Source organism: Brassica napus, chromosome C7, assembly GCF_020379485.1.
Source record: "Brassica napus cultivar Da-Ae chromosome C7, Da-Ae, whole genome shotgun sequence".
Taxonomy (NCBI): Eukaryota; Viridiplantae; Streptophyta; class Magnoliopsida; order Brassicales; family Brassicaceae; genus Brassica; species Brassica napus.
In genome coordinates this window covers 42,499,808-42,516,357 of record NC_063450.1, presented here as the reverse complement: position 1 = coordinate 42,516,357, position 16,550 = coordinate 42,499,808, and the positions used below count along the sequence as shown (strand labels likewise).

The 16,550-nt window shown below is 35.3% G+C and overlaps 4 protein-coding genes across 6 annotated transcripts; 2 read left to right on the top strand and 2 right to left on the bottom strand.

The window, feature by feature from the left end:
* Positions 1-1,427: 1,427 nt before the first annotated feature.
* LOC106348673 (peroxisomal adenine nucleotide carrier 2) lies at positions 1,428-3,460 on the top strand. The gene is made up of 5 exons (XM_013788460.3): positions 1,428-1,688; positions 2,094-2,325; positions 2,422-2,568; positions 2,654-2,811; positions 2,889-3,460. Exons 1-5 carry the CDS (start codon positions 1,546-1,548, stop codon positions 3,169-3,171), a joined length of 963 nt encoding a protein of 320 aa, XP_013643914.1. The 5' UTR covers positions 1,428-1,545; the 3' UTR covers positions 3,172-3,460.
* A 118-nt stretch (positions 3,461-3,578) lies between these two features.
* LOC106348674 (serine--tRNA ligase, cytoplasmic) lies at positions 3,579-6,821 on the bottom strand. 3 transcript variants are annotated; one of them, XM_022706408.2, is made up of 8 exons: positions 5,958-6,821; positions 5,815-5,885; positions 5,460-5,621; positions 5,064-5,372; positions 4,881-4,984; positions 4,617-4,800; positions 4,343-4,525; positions 3,579-4,241 (listed from the first exon to the last, which is right to left on the bottom strand). In XM_022706408.2, the coding sequence occupies exons 1-8, from the start codon at positions 6,088-6,090 to the stop codon at positions 4,068-4,070; spliced, it is 1,320 nt and encodes a 439-aa protein (XP_022562129.1). In that variant the 5' UTR covers positions 6,091-6,821; the 3' UTR covers positions 3,579-4,067. The 3 variants fall into 3 exon arrangements, with proteins under 3 accessions (XP_022562129.1, XP_022562130.1, XP_013643915.1); XM_022706409.2 differs by having other exon boundaries at positions 3,579-4,238; XM_013788461.3 differs by having other exon boundaries at positions 3,579-4,253; positions 5,958-6,817.
* Positions 6,822-8,395: 1,574 nt separating this feature from the next.
* BNAC07G28020D lies at positions 8,396-11,340 on the top strand. The gene has a single exon (XM_013791837.3). It carries the CDS (start codon positions 10,638-10,640, stop codon positions 11,286-11,288), a length of 651 nt encoding a protein of 216 aa, XP_013647291.1. The 5' UTR covers positions 8,396-10,637; the 3' UTR covers positions 11,289-11,340.
* Positions 11,341-11,347: 7 nt separating this feature from the next.
* On the bottom strand, positions 11,348-14,902 carry LOC106352166 (F-box/LRR-repeat/kelch-repeat protein At1g09650). Its single transcript, XM_048761912.1, has one exon. The coding sequence runs from the start codon at positions 12,678-12,680 to the stop codon at positions 11,562-11,564; it is 1,119 nt and encodes a 372-aa protein (XP_048617869.1). The 5' UTR covers positions 12,681-14,902; the 3' UTR covers positions 11,348-11,561.
* Positions 14,903-16,550: the final 1,648 nt, after the last annotated feature.

The window sequence follows — 16,550 nt, the reverse complement described above, 5'->3', positions numbered from 1 at the left end:
GTTTTTGTTGGAATTTAGTTCCAAAGGAATTTGATGTACTTTTATAAGAAAAATTAGATTAAACAAAATCTAGTGTTTCTTGTTTGGATTTTGGATTTCTTCAAATATACTTCATGCTTTTAAAGTTCTCATGCAATGGTAAGACATCTATGATTGATTGAAGTGAGAGTCTCTTGACTTAAAAAAAATATACTCTTGGTGTTTGTGTTTTATCTTCTTCTTTCAATAATTTTTTGGGTTTGATCGAGGTTGCTATTGTTTTTTGATCTCAAACAAATAATTATGGATATATATTAAATATAAGATATGTTTAAAAAATAAATAAATATATTTTATTATTAAATTCAAACAAAAACTACTTTGATGAGACAATTAAAAACGAAGATTGATCCAATCGAAACATGTCAGATAAACGATATATCATATTTTGATTCTCATGTTATTTAGTTCATCTAATGAACAACTAAAATAAATCATTTACATAAATTATATAATAAATAGATATTTCAACAAAACAAAAAGTTGTTAATTTAACATTCACTTGTCAAAATCTAGTTTCACATGGCACTAAAGTGTTTTTACATTCAATGGTAAAAACAATTGACCGATCAAAAGCATATCTTAGCTCCGTTACCACCAATTGACGCAATTGACGCCGTGAATCACTAAAAATCGCTGGACTCTGGAATATTTTTTTTTTGGCCAAAGCGGCAATTGATTTGAGTGTCTCCCCTGAACATGAATAGGCGTAGGAGGGGACAAAGTGCTTGAATCACAACGAATTGCTTCTTTGAGACTGGCTAAGGACCATGAAAACTGCAAGGAAAGGTCCTTGAGCTATATTGTCATTTGGATTGATTAATATTGACATTTTCATCTACACTGCACATTTTCATCTACACTACATGTGCCGTCTCGTTGATTAAGAAGGAGTAAGACACAGTTTTCACACATTGCATGATCTAGCCAATCCAAATCGTATGAAAACCAAGGTGAATCATAACTTCCTCTATGAAGTCCTATTCCAAGCGGTCGTAAGGATAGTTTCTATACGTGTAGATGAAAATGTACAGTGTATAAAAGATATATATTCTCATCAACGGATGCATAATACATCTCATTACAGGAAGCATAATGTAAAAACATAGAAAAAAATGTCAATATTAATCAATCCAAATGACAATAAGGATTTATTTGACGATAAGACTGATGACTATGAATCTAACACGGTGACTATTGGGCTCTCATGGGCTGGAGGCTAGCCTGTTTTAAGAAAAAACATGAAAACCACGTGGCGCCACTTTTAATTGTTTCGTTTGACCGAACTAAACCAGGACGGTAATGCCGAGTAGGCGAGAGTATGATGTAGACGTCGGTAAAACAACTCTGACACGGCTTGTTTAAAATCCCAAGACGGACACAACACTTTCATTGTGATCCCATACCTTCCTCCCTTCTTCTCCTAATAAAGAAAAGAAAAAAAGACAATCTCATTTCATCTCTCTCTCTCTCTCTGTCTCTGCGGCTGATTTGTGAGGGAAGAAGATGGGGGTTGATCTGGAATCTATCTCGGAGGCTACATCTGGAGCTATAGGCTCGCTTCTCAGCACAACCATTCTGTACCCTCTCGATACTTGTAAATCCAAGTTCCAGGCCGAGATCAGCGTTCGCGGTCAGCAGAAATACAGGTTTCCTCTCTCTTCTCCTTCTTCTTTATTTACACAACCTTCGTGCTCTGGTTTGTTACGGGATCATGATCCTTTCTATTGCGTGTGTTTATCTCTGTCTCGCCTGAGAAGTTGAAAACGATGAAGAAATTGGTTTTCTTTACAAGTTTTGATTTTTATCTATTGGTCCCTTGTAGATCTTGGATCGTAACTTAGAATTCAATTCTTCGATCAAGGCTCAACCTTTTGATTTTGTTTTTTGATGGGTAACTCCAAAGCAGCCTCCTTTTTTTCTCTTAGATTCGTAATTTGGTGTAATCGATAATAAGAAGCTATTTATTGAGAACAGAGTTTTCATGGTTTAGTATGATTGTCTGTTTGAGTTTGTCTAAAGCTGTGTTTTGTTTTTTTCTGTAACGTTTTCAGATACTTGTCGGATGTGTTTTGGGAAGCGATTTCTTCAGGGAAGGTTCTCTCTTTGTATCAAGGCCTTGGGACTAAGAATCTCCAGTCCTTCGTTTCCTCTTTCATCTACTTCTATAGTTACAGCTATTTCAAGAGGTTGCACTGTGAAAAATTTGGTTCCAAGTCAATTGGTACAACGGCTAACCTGCTCCTCGCTGCTGCTGCTGGAGTTTGTACCTCTGTTTTGACCCAAGTACGTTTGCTTTTGCACTCAGCTCTAATTCAAATAACCTACTTGGTCTTCTATCTTCTCTATGCTAAATAATAACTTCTTCTATGTTTTGTGTAGCCTCTAGATACAGCTTCATCAAGGATGCAAACAAGCGAGTTTGGCAAAGCTAAGGGACTGTGGAAGACCTTAACCGAAGGTGCTTGGGGAAATGCATTTGATGGCCTTGGGATCTCTCTTTTACTCACCTCCAATCCTGCAATTCAGGTACCATTCTCATTTAAAACCACCAACTTCATACATTGTTCACTATCTGCAATTAGCTGAACAATAAGCTTCTTTCTCTTTGTAGTATACAGTGTTTGATCAGCTGAAACAGAACCTCCTTGAAAAAAGAAAGGCAAAAGCCAACAAAGACTCTTCCCCTGTAGTTCTCTCTGCCTTTATGGCCTTCTTCTTAGGTGCCGTTTCAAAAAGCGCTGCTACCGTCATCACATATCCAGCCATCAGGTATTATACAGCTTTGCATTGATCCAGACTCTTTTGGAGGATATGTGATCTATATACATTCATGGTTTTTTTGGTAGGTGCAAGGTGATGATCCAAGCAGCAGATGACTCCAAGGACAATGAAGCGAAGAAGCTCCCAAAAAGAATCAGGAAAACGATTCCCTACGTCATCTCTGCTATATGGAAAAAAGAAGGAGCCTCAGGGTTCTTCAAAGGCTTGCAGGCTCAGATCTTGAAGACGGTTCTGAGCTCGGCGTTGCTACTAATGATCAAGGAGAAAATCACTGCAACCACATGGTTTCTCATTCTAGCAATAAGAAAAACTCTGTTTGTCACGAAAGGTAGGTTGAAAAGTCCATAAAGATTGCTTCTTCCGCAAGTGTCCCAGGGAGGCCAAAGCAAGAGCAAACAAGAACTTTGGTTTGGCGAGTCTGTTATTGAAAGAATTTGGAGCAGGCAAGTATTGTAGACTTTTCTTATTTCAAAAACTATTGATTTTTTTTTTAAGCTAAGGAGAGTTTCTGGGAGTAAGAGAACTTTCTGGTTATTGTGTAGTTACTTACGTTGGTTTTCTTCAGTGGTAATAAAAACAATGATCTATGTGTAGGATCATGTGACTCTGATTATAAAAAAAAAATGTTATATTCAAAGCTTGAAGATGTCCGGTGAAAGTCTATCCATCAGTACTGTACTACCTGTAACCTCTATTTTCCTTCGCATGAGTATCTTATGTCCTCTTTCTATAGAGTGAGTAGATGTGATGTGGCTCCTCTTTCTAGAACGATGAAGATAAGGTTTTACAATGTTCTGTGATTCTGACTGAGGGATACATTCATTGTATGCACAACCTTTTTATCTTTGTAGCAGAGCATCAATAGGGAACATTTGTTAGCTCACAAAATGGAAGAAACAAGAATGGAACTATTATGACACTAATCTCGGAGTGTTCTACGGTTATGTAACCATTTTCCCTCTCGCATCATATATGTCATTCTCAACAACTACTTTGCACCATCAGGCTTAGAGCTTAGCTGGATTCTTGTCTGCTACATTCTTGTCTGTTGTTTAACCAAGGTACAATTTTAAAATATGAATCCATAGATCATGAAAGGATAAGAGTCTTTTGTAAAACTAGTAGACTGAATCAGTGTTGCATGATTCTTTCATTTGCTATCATCATGTAGAGATTATCTAAACAAAGAGATAACAATGAATTTTTTTATGAAAATCACAATAATAATATAATATCAATCGGCTTTAAGTTTTTTTTGCCTTGAAGGGCAAAAACGTTCGTCCGCCCATAAAACACTGCAAAGCCTCAGGGATGTCCACACGATCTTCACGCTGGTAGTTCTCGAGAATGCAGCAAAGGGTCCTCTCAGTCGCAGTAAGAGTCGAATTCAGCATATGCACATACTGCTGCTTCGTCTGCTGCTCATTGCTCTGCATCAAAAAAAAAAAAAAAATATTAGACAAAAGATCAAATATATATTTTGCTTTATGGAACGAAAAAGAGCCGCGAGAGCTTTTACCTCCTTTTTCTGATCGTATCTGATATCAAGCCTTCGAGCTTGGTAGTCTGTACAGTTGGAACAAGACACAAGCTCTCTGTAAGTCTCTGACGAAGGAAACCAAGCTTCCAAGTCATACTTCTTTGCAGCTGCATCGTTCAATGCTCCAGAGACAATTGACACGACTCGGTATGGAATTTTTAGCTGCAGAGGAATACAAAATAGCTAATTAGAAACAAAAAAAAAAAAACTAATAGAGTTTTTGTTAACTTTGAATATATTGAAAATTAATTACCTCTTGGTAAAATTTTTTAGAGTGCTCCATCATCTCCTCCATCATTTTCCACGAAGCATTGTCGTTAGGGCTAGTGATGCAAAACTGTTCAATTTTCTCAAACTGGTGAACACGGAAAATGCCACGTGTATCTCTTCCATGGGAACCAGCTTCTTTTCTAAAGCAGGTCGAGTAACCAGCATATCTGTACCAAACAAGTAATCATGTCATGAGAGTTTTTCACACACAAAGAAACAATAGTCTAAACGCTGTGTATTATTATACTTTATGGGAAGCTCCTTGGGATCGATCCATTCATCCATATGGTATGCACAAAGAGGTTGCTCAGCAGTTGCAATAAGGTATTTATCATCCCCAGCACCAGTCACCTGAACAAAAGAAAACAAAAGATTTTTTACTCATAAAATAAAATCTCAACAACAGAACTAAACAAAAGTTTTTACAGACCTTGTATAGTTGTTCATCATGCTGAGCCAACTGTGCACACTTGGCCATGACTTCCTTCCTCATGAAAAAAGGAGGTTGCAATAATGTGAACTCTCTATCCTTCAAGAAGTCTAGCCCAAAGCTGATCAGAGCCTGGTTAAGTAGCACACCATCTCCTTTAAGGAAAAAGCCTCTTCCTCCAGCAATCTCAGCACCTCTCTTAGTATCTACAATGTCGAGAAGCTCAACGAGATCCACATGGTTCTTCAGCTTCTGACCAGGCGGAGCAACCCGCTTATCACCCCAAAAATCAATCACAGGGTTATCTTTCTGCAAATTGAAAAAAAAAAAAACTTGTATATTAAATCATTATCCTTTCCAGTCACAAACTTAGGGAAAGAGAGAAAAGGAACAAACCTCATCTTCAAAAACTGGAACAGAGTCGTCGATGAGATTGCCAACCTCCTTCAGTTTGTCTTTCAAAACATCACATGCTTCACCAACTTCCTTCTCCTTCGTAGAATAATCTTCTTTGTTCTTCTCTGTTTGCTGAATCAGCTCCGTCGCATCAGCACTAGACTATTCCAAAAAGAAACAAGAATAAAAATCTCATTACAAAATCGGATAAAATATTATTAAAATATCAATCAAGTTCAGCCAAACGAATTGGCATACAGAAAACTATATCAGTTTATTATCAAATAAGAAGGCTCCTTATAACTAACTTATTAGATCCTAAGTACAACAAGAAGAAGGTTCCAAAGGAACTAACGATTTTGAGCTTGGCGATTTGCTTGTTCAGCTTGTTGAGCTCCTTGCGCAAATTATCTACTTCAAATTGACCTGAAACACACAGAAGAAATCAATCAAAGCTCACAAAGAGAAACGATTCAATTATAGTGATGCGATACATACGCTGACGCCATTCTTTGTCGAGCTCGATAATCTCGTCGACGAGATCAACACTGGCGAATCTCTTCCGTTGAGAATCTCGGATGATCTCCGGATTGTTCCCCTTCTCTTCTCGAAACAGATTGATATCCAACATTATTCTGCTAACAGCTCGATAAAAGTACTCTCTGCTTTTTTATTTGTGTGTTGTGACTTGTGAGAACCTGATGATTATGTCCCTATTTATATATAGGAGAGTATTAGCCTGTTCCCTAGGTTTAGCGTGGTCCCTAAGTTAGGTTTAGATTGATTTTTTTTTTAAAATAATTTAAAATGTGTAATAAAATTTATCATCTAAAATAGCATATAATTATATTTGTTTTACTAGATTTTTATTCATTGGTATTTATTAGTATTTTTTTAATGTATTTTCTATTTATGTGGCTTGCATGCTCAGATCTTAAAGACAGTTCTGAGCTCGGCGTTGCTACTAATGACCAAAAAGAAAATCACTGCAACCACATGGTTTATCATTCTAACAATAAGAAAAACTCTGTTTGTGACGAGAGTCAGGTTGAAAAGTCCATAAAGATTGCTTCTTCCGCAAGTGTCCCAGGACCAGTTAGCAAGAGCAAAAAAAGTTTGGGTTGGCAAGTCTGTTATGGAAAGAAATTGGAGGAGGCAAAGTCTTGTAGACTTTTCTCATTTCAAAAACAATTGATTTTTTTTTTAAGCAAGGAACTGATTTTTAGGGTTGCATAAGGCTTCATGTTGTTGCCAGATTGAGTTTCTGGGAGTAAGAGAAATTTCTGGTTATGGTGTAGTTATGTTTGTTTTCTTCAGTTGTAATAAAACAGTGATCTCCTTGTTACTGTGTAGGATCAATGGATCATGTGACTCTGATTAAAAAAGAAAATATGTCTAATGAGACTACAATCGCACGGTCATTTTGTGGGAAACTGTAAACGTAAAACGCCAAATACAAACGAAAAAAAAAAAATTTGTCAGCGTGTGAAGGTTTGAAATAATCACTATTCAAAACTAGATCACTTTTGCAATGTCCATGACTGAATCTGTGTTGCATGATTCTTTCTTTTGTTATCGTCAGCATGAACAGTATGAATATACATCTCAAACATTTTCAGATCGTATACCTTTTGTGAGTTTTTTAACTGTGCTGGACATACATTGGTAACATCTATGAATAACAGTCTTTATTCGACGTGCTTAGATTTTGAATTGTATTTAATTAACTGAGATCAATCATTCGCTAAGCAAAATAATCGAGCAAATGACCTATTTCTATACCAAAGGTATCATATAGCAGGTTGCTCAAAAAAAAAAGGTATCATATAGCAAGAAATCTTTCGACGTCGTCCTAATTCCACATATTACAAGTAATAAAACCTATTTTTTTCCTAGCCAAAAAGATAAACATATATCTCCATAATGCACTAACTAAAACCTACACAATCCGATTTAGATTGATTGAATGCTCACGAATTTGAAATATAGCCAAGCCCTAACCTAATTAAACTGACACAATCCGAATTTTTAACTTTACCAAAGTTTGATTCGAAAGTTGGATCGAGTTTATAGGTGACTCAGTTGGGTCGGGTTTAAAATTCGGTCCCAAAACATATTGATTTGGTATCAGTTTAGTTCAAAAACATTAAAACCACATCGTCTATGTGGATTGAATTAGAGAGAAACTTGTTTTAATACTTCTAATATGTAGAATTGTGCCGTAGTTAAAAGATTGCGTGTAGAAATTGGTCGTTTATCCAATAATAAAAAGAGGTTCAAGTAGCACAAAGCAAGTTCCACAAAAAATATCACATAATAATATGTGCAACCCTACTTTGTGAGTGTTTAAGGCTTTACACAACCTCATCGGTTTGATGAGGCATCTTCAAAGTTCTATGCATGAGTTTACATCCAACAACCATTGATTTTCGAGTTTTATCGCTTCTTGATAAAAAACAGCTCTTGGCGATAAGTGGATTGCAACAATCCTCCTCTTATTAATTGTTTAGATAATCATGCGGACCATCACAGAGTATTTCTAGAGGGTAAAATCTACTTAAAAGAGCCTCTCCATGTCAATTACTATGACGCTTGCCAACAACGTCTAGCAAAAATAAATATTAATTAAACAACCAACCCTCTTCATGTATATGTTGAAGCCGTCTTGAATTACTAAAAAGATAATGATTAAGACTTATGAATAAAAAGTTAAATCATAATCTTTAAGGATTTTTATTAGTATAATATTGAACTCTTGATTTGTAACTCACTTTATTGTTGAATTTGAAATAAAGAATTTTTTTTCTCTACTTTCTTGTTCATGACTTGAGCATTTTAAACTAACAAGTTGTCTACATTCTATCTATATCAGCTACTACATCATATGATACATCTATGGGGATGTTATTGATACATTCAAAAAAGAAGAAGGGGATCCTATTGAATTAATGAATTCAATGGAATTTAATAGAATTCAAATTTAAAGTGAAATCTACTGATCTTGAATTGTGTATTTGATAGGTGGAATATGAAATCAATTAAAATCAGCTTGTCAATTTCTATTTGATTTTGTTGGAATTCAATTTCAATGGAATTTGATGTCCTTTTATATGAAAATCAGAGTAAACAAAATCTTGTTTATTCTTTGGATTTTGGATCTCTTCAAATACACTTTCTCCTTTTAAAGTTTTCATACAATGGCAAGAAATATATGGTTGATTGAAGTGGGAATCTCTTAACCTTTTAAAAAAGGAAATATATTCTTGGTGTTTGCGTTTGATCTTCTTATTTCAATAAATTTATGGGTTTGATCGAGGTTGCTATTGTATTCCGATCTCAAACAAACAATTATGGATAAGTAACTGCTTAACAAAGTAAATTAAAAATATCTTTTATATAAAAATCGGTGGTTCTTGTAAACGAAAATTCCATTGCAGTTATAAAATGAATTACAACCAATTTCACATGCATTAATCATTAAACTCCATTGAAATACACTTAAACTCTAATTACAATACTTATTTAAAATTATATATTCAATAACACTCAAACTCTAATTAATACTGTACTTAATACTAATTCCAATACAACTCTAATTACAATACTTATTTCTAATTCCATTACAGTGCTTAATTCTAATTCCATTACAATACTTGGTCAATACGAGTATATATGCCTAATTATCATCTAAAATATTTGTAAAGTCAAAATATTAAAGATAGCTATACTTTTAATTAATAAAATAATATTAAAATTTAATTAATATTCATATTATTTGATTACATGATGAATCAAATATAAATATATTGATATTTTTACGATTGCAAAAATTATAAGTTATTCCACAATCTTGGTTTTTAATGTTTCATCACAGTAGTTCCCCAATCGAAAATGGGTCAGATAAACGATATATCATATGTTGATTCTCATATGATTTAGTTCATCTAATAAACAACTATTATAAATCATTTACATAAATTATATAAAAGTAGATATTTCAACTAAACAAAAAGTTGTTAATTTAACATTCAGTTGTCAAAATCTAGTTTCACATGGTAATACAGTGTTTTTATATTGATGATCAAAAGCATATTCAGCTCCGTTACCACCAATTGACGCAGTGAAGCACTGAAAACCGTTGGACTCTCGAATATTTTGCTCTTGGACCAAAGCAGCAACTGATTTAAGTGTCTCCCCGGAACATGAATAGGTGTAGAAGAGGACAAAGTGCTTGAATCACAATGAATTACTTCTTTGAGTTTGGCTAAGGACCAGGAAAACTCCAAGAAAATGTCTTGTGCATGTTTATCCGGGGTCCTTATTGAGGTTCTTAGTGCATGGGTCCCCACAAAACCTTTAAGGATCAGTTACAAAAACTACTAATTAAGAACCAATTAATGAGTTTCTTACACTGTTCGCGGGCCCCACTGATTCGTGACGGCCCGCGATTGGTTTGCTTTTTAATTTTTTTTTTTAGACAAAAAAAACCCTAAGATTTCTTAGGGATAAACATGCTCTAAGCCTATCATCGTTCTCGGCTGTAAGAGAAAAGGAAATATAAATGCTTTTGGAGTTGTTTTCTATATTGGGTGGGAACAGCCATCAATATTTTACTTCTGCCACATTTGATCTGAATCCAATTGGTACTAAGGTCAAGTCACTTGCCTATAGATATGCCTCTAGATTCTTAAAGAAACACAACATCCAAAAGATGCTAAACTCAAATCTAGCAAGCACCGAGACTAAATTAACTTCAATTTTTTTCGAGACTACTTTTACTTGGAACATGAACATCCGAAGTCTAAAATGATATCAAATTTGAACAAATGTGAGGTGAAGAATGGCCTGCAGATCCCAAGGGCGGTTAGTAAACGAGAAAAAAACTTAGATCTTCTGTCATTCAATCTCAAATATCATTCACTGTGACTTCAATCAAGTAATCACAGTTATGGCGATCTTAAGGAGCATTAACAACCAGGAAAAGAAACACAACCGAGAATTTTCAGTTTTAGTTCGAATTTTTGTGTCTTAATTTTTAGTATCCCGGTTTGGTTTTGTTATTACAAACGTGTGTAAATAGAAGAACAGGTTCGAAGAAACCTGAACACACACAATTGACAATCTCATACTCATTGAACAACGGCTATTTCTATTAGACCGAGAAACAAAGTAGAGCTGATGACTCTTCATCATCTATCCACGCATCTCAATGGGGTTCATTTGATTCATCCACAAAGTCCGAGACTTTCATCAATATCTCCATTCTCTGTGTCGCTCCCTTCGATTCCACACCGAACCCAGTTCCAAAGTTTGGTTCTTTGTGCAAGGAGGAGGAGGAAGAAAAGAGCCGGGCACGGAAGAATTGCGAGGCTTATGTTCAAGTCTCTGTCTTTACTGTCTACTAATCTCCAGATTCTACCGCAGCCGTTGGATCTCGTCATTGCTGATTTAGGCGGAGGAAGAGGAGGTGGTGGTGGTGGGTCTTGGAGAGGATGGGGGAGATTCGATGGGTGGAGAAGGAAACCGAACAGAGTACCAATTTTGATTCTCGTTTGTGTAATGCTGTGGATTTATGGTTACTGCAAAGTCTCTGGGAAGGTGATAAAGAGTGATGAGATTCTCAAGGTTTTAGGAGCTTGCGTGCTTGGTATCAGTTTGGTGAAAGAGCTCAAGAGAGAAGCTAGATCGTTGGTCTTTGTTTTTCTCAGTTTGATTGCTTCATTTGTTTTTGGATTCAAGAAAGAGAGTTTAGTCAAGTTAGCTTCTCAAGTCAGGTCTTGTTCTTCTTCGGTTCTTCTTAGTAAGAGGAGATCTCGTAGAAGAGTTTAACATGTGTGTGTTGTTTCTAATTCATTCTTTCTCGAGGATTCTCTTGTTTTCATGATGAATGCTTTCAGTTATGCTACCATTGAACTAAACGAGAGGAAAAGAATGAGGAAGCACACTTCAAAACAATGGTTGAGCTCAAGTGTGTTCACCCAGTACTTGTTCCATAGCAAGAGATGATTTGAAATATGTTTTTATATCCAATGAATACTATGAGACAAGTAGCACAATAACCATAACTTGCAAGCAAAGATTGGTATTAACAATTGACAATAGTCAAATAGAGATTAAACTTGGAAAATAACAAACAGGATATCCAATAGATTCATCAGAAAAAGCAACATCATATGATTTGGTCTCAGGGTCATGTAACACCAGCGTATGATTGTGAGCAGGATCATAAAACAACAACTTCTTCTTCTTCTTCTTCTCCACAAAAATTGCTAGTGGCCAGAGAGCGTACCATGTTGGGAAACCAAAGGAACGCCAAGTTGGAACAATACATATGGACCAGAGCTTGTCCCATGTCTTGTTCAATGAATTGAACGACCATATAACTTGGTCAGACAGCTTCAACTGGGAAGCGCACAGGCGGTTGTTGAGGTTGCACAAAAGAATCTCCCAATGACTTGCAGTGGATCCAAATGGAGCTTTAGAGATGACTTTAAAAGTTTCACTGTGAAGATCGAAAGATAACACCTCGGTTTCTTCACACTCTGAGAACCAATGAAGCGACCCATCTACAAACACAGGAGTGGGGAAGCCTCCAAGAATCCGACAAGGAGCAGAGGGTGCGACATACCTCCAAGAGTTGGTGCTAAAATCGAAAACTTCGCACGTAGTAGTAGCGTTTTCAAGACCTATATCTATAGAGTTATAGAGCCAAACAGGCTTGCGCGTCCCTGTGAACTCGTCTTTACCGAACCCAGGCTTGAAGTTTAAGTGTCCAAGCTCGATGTAACCGTCCTTTAAGATCATGCGTTCTTGTAATCTCGAGAGAGGAAGAGGCCTATACCATCCAGTTATGGGGTTGACTACAAAACCAGGTTTGTGAGAATCGTACAGACAAACAAGGCCGTCAACACTACTCTGACAAACTAAGTACGTTTTGTTTCCCCAAGGCATCTTAACCGACGATGATGGTAATGAACCAAACACAAGTGTTCTTAGAGAGGTTGAAGACACCATGAGAACATCTGGATCTCCACACTGCTGACTATGCTTCGACTGTCTTTCTTGGAAGAACCTGGATTCGATAGTTGATTTCCATTGCTTTGACACAGCCTTGAAACTCAGCAGAGACCTCACCGGAAGTCTCTCCATTATTCGCTCTATTACATGGTGGTGGGGCACTGATACGGATTCTATCCTCCTAAGTTTTGTCTTCCTAGCCATTGATGAATGATGAAGTGATACAACATAGCTCTCTCTCTTTTATATACACAGGAAAGGCTCACACCAGAAGGAAAATCTCAACCCACTGATTTTTCTATCTTGTTATTTATTTATTTTTTGTAAAACAAAATCACATGTAGCCAACATGATAATTATCTTCTTATTATCTTTAATAAAAATAATAATTCTAAATTAACATGTTCTCAGTATACAGATCAGACATTGGAGTCTCAAACCTGAAACATAGCTCTCTTTCTTTCCTAGATGATGATGCATGAGGCGGCTCTTCATAACCAGACATTACTATTTTGTCAGCAAACATCTTGCCGGTCTAGGGCATGACATGCCAGTGCAGTGTCAAGTTGAAGTCTTTCCCTCAGAGGTTGTTTCCGTAGAAAGATCCACAATCAGATATGCTCTTGACAAAGGGGAAGGATGAGTGTTTTAAGAGAGAGTGCTTCAACTACCTGATTGATGAAACGGTACTTATTCAAGATTTGTATCCAGAACTTGGCATGCTCTTTCTCGGGTATTATGGCATCCCATAGAGAAACGTGTGAGAAAATGTCAAATGTTCATCGTATATAAATAATAGGTCCTGATCTACATCACAGGCATGAAGAAGGCAGCAACGCTAAAACCACATAACTCTGAACTTGTTCTTATCCACAACGAAAGAAGTAGGCTATAAATCGTTACTTGATTCAGGGAATTCTTCCAGGTTTTATACCCTGCTGCTACAAAAGCGAAAACATACAAATATTTTCGTTTTTGTTGGCTTTATTATGATCCAACCATACAGAAAGAAGTATCCAACAATACAGTACGAGATTGTGAAGATGCCAAATTGGCATTGGTGTGCTTTCAGATGCTACTATACCTGCTCTGTGTTCCAAGTAAATAGTGACTGCAAGTCCGCTGTTATGCTCAGTGTCAAGCTGACCTGAAAACACATATGCAACAGATAACGAATTTATTTGTTAGCATCAGCATGAACCGTATGAATGTACCTCAAACATTTGTAGATCGTACATTACTAATCTAATATACATACCTTTTGTCAGTTTTTTTTATTGTGCTGGACATACATTAGTAAATCTATGCGTAACAAAATCTTTATTTGACGTGCTTAGATTTTGATACGCTAAATTGATGCAAACTTTAACAGGATTGTATTAATTACCTGAGATCAATCATTCGCTAACCAAAATAATCCAATGAAAAATAAGAGGCCTAGGCAACACAAAGCAAATTCCACAAAATAAAAAAAATAAAAATCACATAATAATATATGCAACCCTGCTTACCCAAGCTCGTCGGTTTGATGAGGCAAGAAACTAATTTCTTTCGTGGATTCGATCAAGAAAGCAAAATGTTCAAGGTCCTCTGCATGATTTTATGTCCACCAACCATGGAGTTTCGAGTTTTTTCGCTTCTTGATAAAAACATTTATTAGCAAAAAGTGGATTGCAACAATACTCCACTTGTTAATTGTATAGATAAACTTGCAGACCACCACAGCGTTTTACTAGATGGTAAAATTTACTTCAGAGCCGGTCACTTTAAAATATTAATGTGTTTTGACCTGAACAATGAAGTGTTCAACATCATTGAGTTTAAGTTATAGTGGATTATAAACGTTGTTATAAGTTGTTGAAAGTTAACGATAAATTAATTTTTATCACCTTTCAACAAGGTGCCCGTAGTATTTGGACTTTGGAGGCAGAAACATGGTCCAAACTACTATAAGATATCCTTCAGTCAAGTCTCTCCAAACTGCATGTACAAATGCATTGGTAAAATTGTTACAAACAAATTTGTCTTCACATCTTCTAGTTTCTTAGAAGAGTCTCTCCATGTCATTTATTACGACGCTTCCCAACAAACGTCTGGAAAAGATAAGTATTAGGTATACAAAAGATAAGTATTAGGTATACAACCAATCCTCCTCATGTGTATGTTGAATCCGTCCTCGATTACTAGAAAGATAATGTTTAAGACATATGGATAGAAGGTTAAAACCTAATCTTTAAAGACTTACAACTTTTACTATTAGTATAACTAGGGTCGGTCCGCGCTTCGCGCGGGATATTGTATTTGTTCTTATGTGAGATGACTATTTAGTTGAGGTTAAAGATCTGAAATAATATGTATATGTGACACAGTGCGTTGTAGGACAATTTAGATATAAAGTCGTATTGGTTGAAGTGTTATAGTTACGGAAAGATTCATGCTAAAGATCAATATCTAAAGATTATATGTTTAGTCTTTTAACCTTGGAGCATTCAAACTTTTTTGAGCATGTTAAGCTTTGTTTACAACAATTGACCATGCATTTTGATTTTAGGAGTACATAAAAGAAAAACTGAGCTAGTATTAAAAGTAATAAAAATACCAAACAGTTTATAGAGAGACTTTATTGAATCATTTAGCATACGAAACAATATCTTCTTTACTTACAATACCTATAAGAACCTTCCCATAGAAATCAAAATAGTTTGAAGGGTTAACATGTTCTTTCTCAGCAACCTTGACGCATTGTTATATTGACTCATCATCAAAACACAAAACACATAAAAAAATGAGCGAATTCAATCAAAATCATACCAAGTGTTTGGCCTCTATGGCCGGAGCCTTAGCCTTTATGTGTCTCATGTCATGCGTTTGTTGTAATGGTTTTCGATATACTTCTTAGTTGCAGCATCTTTCTCCATTGTTGAACTCGAAATCAACTCTTCATCCTCTACAGCCTCTGACGTTGGAGATGGCATAATATTCGCTACCACCTGCTCTTCGTGATCCGTTTCACAATTCTCCTTTTTTTGTCTCCGAAAAACATAAAAAAATGTTGCTATTTATCTTCCATTGGATTTATTTTTGTCGCAGCCATCGACGGAACACCGAGATGTCATCTCTACTTTCTTAGTCTTTCTTTTTTGCATGTGGTTTAAATTTGCCGATGAATTTGTAATTTCGGCTTACTCATGGTATTTATTTTAGGTCAAACTTTAAACTTTGTAATTTTTATGTTTTTTTTAATTATTAAATTTTATGATCCGTTAAAATAAACGACTTTTATATGTACAACATGTTAAAACTGATTTTTACTATAACTTGAAATTAAATAATATTTATTTACCAAAATATAAAAAATTAACCTTGAAAATATGAACATGTAAATATAATACTACTCCCAAATTTAGTAATACTATTAGTTTTATTAAATTATGTTCCTTTTTGTTTATGATATATAGTAGGGGTGGATATTTTACCCGATACTGGAACCCGTATTCGAACCCGACCCAAAAAACCCAAACCAAAATCCGAACAAAAATAGCAAAATGCCTGAATGGGTATTGATTTAGGAGAGATTGGATATCCAAACTCAAACGGGTAATATCCAAACCCGAATGAATATCTGAAAATGACTGAACATATGTATACTTGCCCTTATATTTCTTGTTTACATCTCTCATTTTATTTAAAATATTTATATTGATGTTACACATACGTTAAGATCATATAATATACATATAATTACAGGGAAAATGATTTGTCACTCAATTAAAATGCATGTCAAGTTTTTTGTTTCATGTATTAACAAAAGTTACATTCAAAATTTCAAAACAATAGCCAAATTAATGTTTATTTATTTTTGAAATGTTATCTCCAAATTTATCAATCATTCAATCTATTAAAAAATAAAAAATCAGTTAAGTGAAATCTATATTTTTAAATAGAATAAACCTAAAAATGAAAAACTAATTTTTTTTTTGAAAATCTCAATATCCGAACCCAATCCAAAATAACCAAATCCGAACTAAAATACCCGAACCCGATCTGAAGTATAGAAATACCCGAACAGGTTCA

Coding starts and splice junctions, on each gene's coding strand:
- LOC106348673 (XM_013788460.3), top strand. CDS start 1,546: ATGGGGGTTGATCTGGAATCTATCTCGGAGGCTACATCTGGAGCTATA. Junction 2,326..2,421: donor GTACCTCTGTTTTGACCCAA/GTACGTTTGCTT, acceptor TGTTTTGTGTAG/CCTCTAGATACAGCTTCATC. Junction 2,812..2,888: donor ATCACATATCCAGCCATCAG/GTATTATACAGC, acceptor TTTTTTTGGTAG/GTGCAAGGTGATGATCCAAG.
- LOC106348674 (XM_013788461.3), bottom strand. CDS start 6,090: ATGTTGGATATCAATCTGTTTCGAGAAGAGAAGGGGAACAATCCGGAG. Junction 4,985..5,063: donor ATGATGAACAACTATACAAG/GTCTGTAAAAAC, acceptor TCTTTTGTTCAG/GTGACTGGTGCTGGGGATGA. Junction 4,526..4,616: donor CTAAAAAATTTTACCAAGAG/GTAATTAATTTT, acceptor ATTCCTCTGCAG/CTAAAAATTCCATACCGAGT.
- BNAC07G28020D (XM_013791837.3), top strand. CDS start 10,638: ATGACTCTTCATCATCTATCCACGCATCTCAATGGGGTTCATTTGATT.
- LOC106352166 (XM_048761912.1), bottom strand. CDS start 12,680: ATGGCTAGGAAGACAAAACTTAGGAGGATAGAATCCGTATCAGTGCCC.